Source organism: Terrapene carolina, unplaced genomic scaffold, assembly GCF_002925995.2.
Source record: "Terrapene carolina triunguis isolate 2854851 unplaced genomic scaffold, T_m_triunguis-2.0 Scaffold771, whole genome shotgun sequence".
NCBI classification, from domain to species: Eukaryota; Metazoa; Chordata; order Testudines; family Emydidae; genus Terrapene; species Terrapene triunguis.
This window is the reverse complement of record NW_020665122.1, coordinates 948,825-951,576: the sequence shown is the minus strand read 5'-3', so window position 1 is coordinate 951,576 and position 2,752 is coordinate 948,825. Positions and strand designations below refer to the sequence as shown.

General features: G+C 60.0%; 1 protein-coding gene across 1 annotated transcript in view; it reads right to left on the bottom strand.

The window, feature by feature from the left end:
* Positions 1 to 1,156: 1,156 nt before the first annotated feature.
* LOC112111019 (protein BTG3-like) overlaps positions 1,157 to 2,752 on the bottom strand; it is a 2,904-nt gene continuing 1,308 nt past the window's right edge. The window contains exons 3-4 of the mRNA XM_029913655.1: positions 2,327 to 2,525; positions 1,157 to 1,762 (exon numbers count right to left, since the gene is read on the bottom strand). Of these exons, the coding sequence (XP_029769515.1) occupies positions 1,574 to 1,762; positions 2,327 to 2,525 (388 nt within the window). The 3' untranslated portion in view covers positions 1,157 to 1,573. The remainder of the gene's footprint in view (positions 1,763 to 2,326; positions 2,526 to 2,752) is intronic.

Here is a 2,752-nt window from a genome sequence, read left to right as displayed (position 1 = left end):
TCACTGACCCCGAGGGTCCAGTCCTGTGGCCCCCCCCCCCACCATGCTTTTGGGAGCCTGAGCTCTTCTAACTCTGGATCTTCTCCTCTAGATGGAGCGTCAATCCCGCTTGGAATCTCCGGCCCCCCAGCACCATCCAGTGGCAGCAAGTTCCACAGGGCCAAAGGAAGGCGCTTTCCTTGGACGAACTGGGAATTGCACCCAGGCTCGCCACAGGCAGGTCATACGTAGCCCACTGGCTCCCTCCAGTGGCTGTATCTAGAGGTGCCGCTGCTCTGGCCCCAATCTCACCTGTTCACATTTCCTACCATTTTTTTTCCTTTGGGACATTTTAGAGGCAGGTGGTGGTGGTGGGTGTCCTGAGAACAGGGGGAAATTACCTGCTCAAGGTCCCAGAACAGACCCTGAAATAAAACCCAGGAGTCCCAGCCCCCCTGCTCTAACCACTAGACCCCACTCCCTTCCCAGAACTGGGGAGAGAACCCAGAAGAGCTGGCTCCCAGCCCTCCTCCTCCAGCCATAATATACCCAATAGCAGTAACAATGCACTGCGACTAGCGCACTCGGGGGCCATGCCGTGCCCGGGGCCACTAGCTTGTGCCGTAACAGAAATAATCGCCCAGCCCCTCAGACCCCAGCCCTGCCCGCTCAGCCTATGAAAGGACGGCTCTGCGTAGCTGCTGACACACAATTTCCTGCATCACCACAGAGATCTTTTTAATAGGCACTTGCAAATTTTTATAGAAAAGGGATTTGTTTTTGATTTTTTTTGCAAAAAAAACTCTATAAATAAATTTGTGGTTAAGCCCCCCCCCCCCCCCCCCCCCATGCACCTCCCTGCTAAACAGCTCTCTCTGCTTCCATAAATTAAATATCAGCGGTTCGCTATTTACAGCATATATATTAAAATCATTAGAATAATCCTTTCCCCTGCCCGGCAAAGCAGCACGGAAAAAGCCTTTATAAAGTGCCCCTGCGTTTGTTTGCACCACGGCACCAATCTGAGGTAGGTGAGTGTTATGATCCCAGTTTTACAGACGGGGAAACTGAGGCACATATTGGGTGGTTTTGTCTGTGTGTGCGTGCGCTTGGTTTTTTTGCCAGAAGCTGGTCAGAAGAGCTGACAATGGAACCCAGGAGTCCTGGCCCCCAGCCCCCTCTGCTCTAACCACTAGACCCCATTATCCTCCCAGCACTGGGGATAGAACCCAGGCATCCTGGCTTCCCTTCCATAGCAAGTTTGCCCGTGCGCTTTGCCTGTGTAGATGGGCCTGTAGGATACTGAGTCTCAACTGGCTCAGCCCCACGGCCATGGGGCCACACCCCCTGCACGAGAAGAGGGGCTGTGAACCCTTAAGATGCCAGCTGGGCAGGGGGATGGAGGCAGGACATCCCCGACTTCCAGCCGTTTCCAGCCTGGCTCGCTGCATGGCCACCAGGTGGCACTGTTTGTACTGCTGTGGTGAGTTCCCCCCACTCTCAACCTGGGAGCGTGGTGGAGATCATTGTGGGGGAAGGGATGGGGGGCAGGAGGGAGAGGGGCTGGGGGCTCTCCCCTCTCCCTGCCCCGCCCCTAAGCCTTGGCAGCCCGGTGGGTGAGGCGCCGCAGCCGGTCGGGGTTGGATCTCTTCGCCGGCGAGGGCTTTGCTCCGACGCTGACGTAGTAGAAGGTGAGGGGCTGGTAGGTGGGGATGTAGCTGACCAGGCGCTGGGCGGTGCAGGGGACCCACATGGGGGCCGGGACGTAGAACAACTCGGCGGCCTGCGAGGAGAGAAAAGAGACCTTAGCAGGAGTCTGAAATAACCAGAGACCCCTCGCCTGGCGCTGAGATGTGGCTGCCTCTGGGGTGGGGGCTGTTTATGCAGGGACCCCTCGCCTGGTGCTGAGATGCAGCCACTTCTGGGGTGGGGCGTGGGGGCTGTTTATGCGGGAACCCTTTGCCCGACACCAAGATGCAGCCAGCTCTCGGGTGGGGCGCAGGGGCTGGTTTTGAAGGAACCCCTCGCCTGGTGCTGAGATGCAGCCACCTCTGGAGCATTTGCTGTGACCTGTCCCCAGGGCAGGGGCACGGCTTGGGGGAATGGGATATGGGGCCTTTCTCTAGGGGGCACCAGCTCCGCTCCAGCCCAAGGGGGTGGACTGGCTGGCTTGTGGGGAGACGGGCTCCAGGCCCCTCTGGCTCAAACCTTCAGCAGCCCTGTGCGTGTGTTGAGTTTGCTTGGTCTCAGCCCTGCTCCCAGCAGGGACTGGGACCCCCCTCCCCTCCTACACACCTCAGGCACCAAACGGGCCATGAGGACCCAGCCCCCCCCAATTCACAATCACCTGTTTGCCGGGCTCCTGCAGGGCGGGTCTGCTCGGGGCTGGGGCCGGTGCCGGCGAGGGCCGGGCTGATCCCTCATCCTCCGAGGAGCTCTCCGACGGCGACTCCGAGTGATAGTCCGATGTCTCGGGCTCCGGCGTCCCTTTGCCGCCGCCCACTTCCGAGGGGCTCACCGTGAAGTACTGGCTGTTCTCCCCAAGCCTAGGGTGGGGGGCAGGTGCACCCAGGGTGGGGTGGGGGGGAGAAGATGCTTTAGAAATTGGGACCACGGCCCCATTAGTGCACAATGGTCACCGGGCCCCATCCCGCCCCCGAGCCAACCAGTCCCCACCCCTGGGGCTGGAGCAGAACCAGAGCCCCTAGAAGGGAAAGGCCCCATTCCCCACCCCCCTGAGTCAGCCAGCCCCCCACCCTGGGGCTGGAGCAGA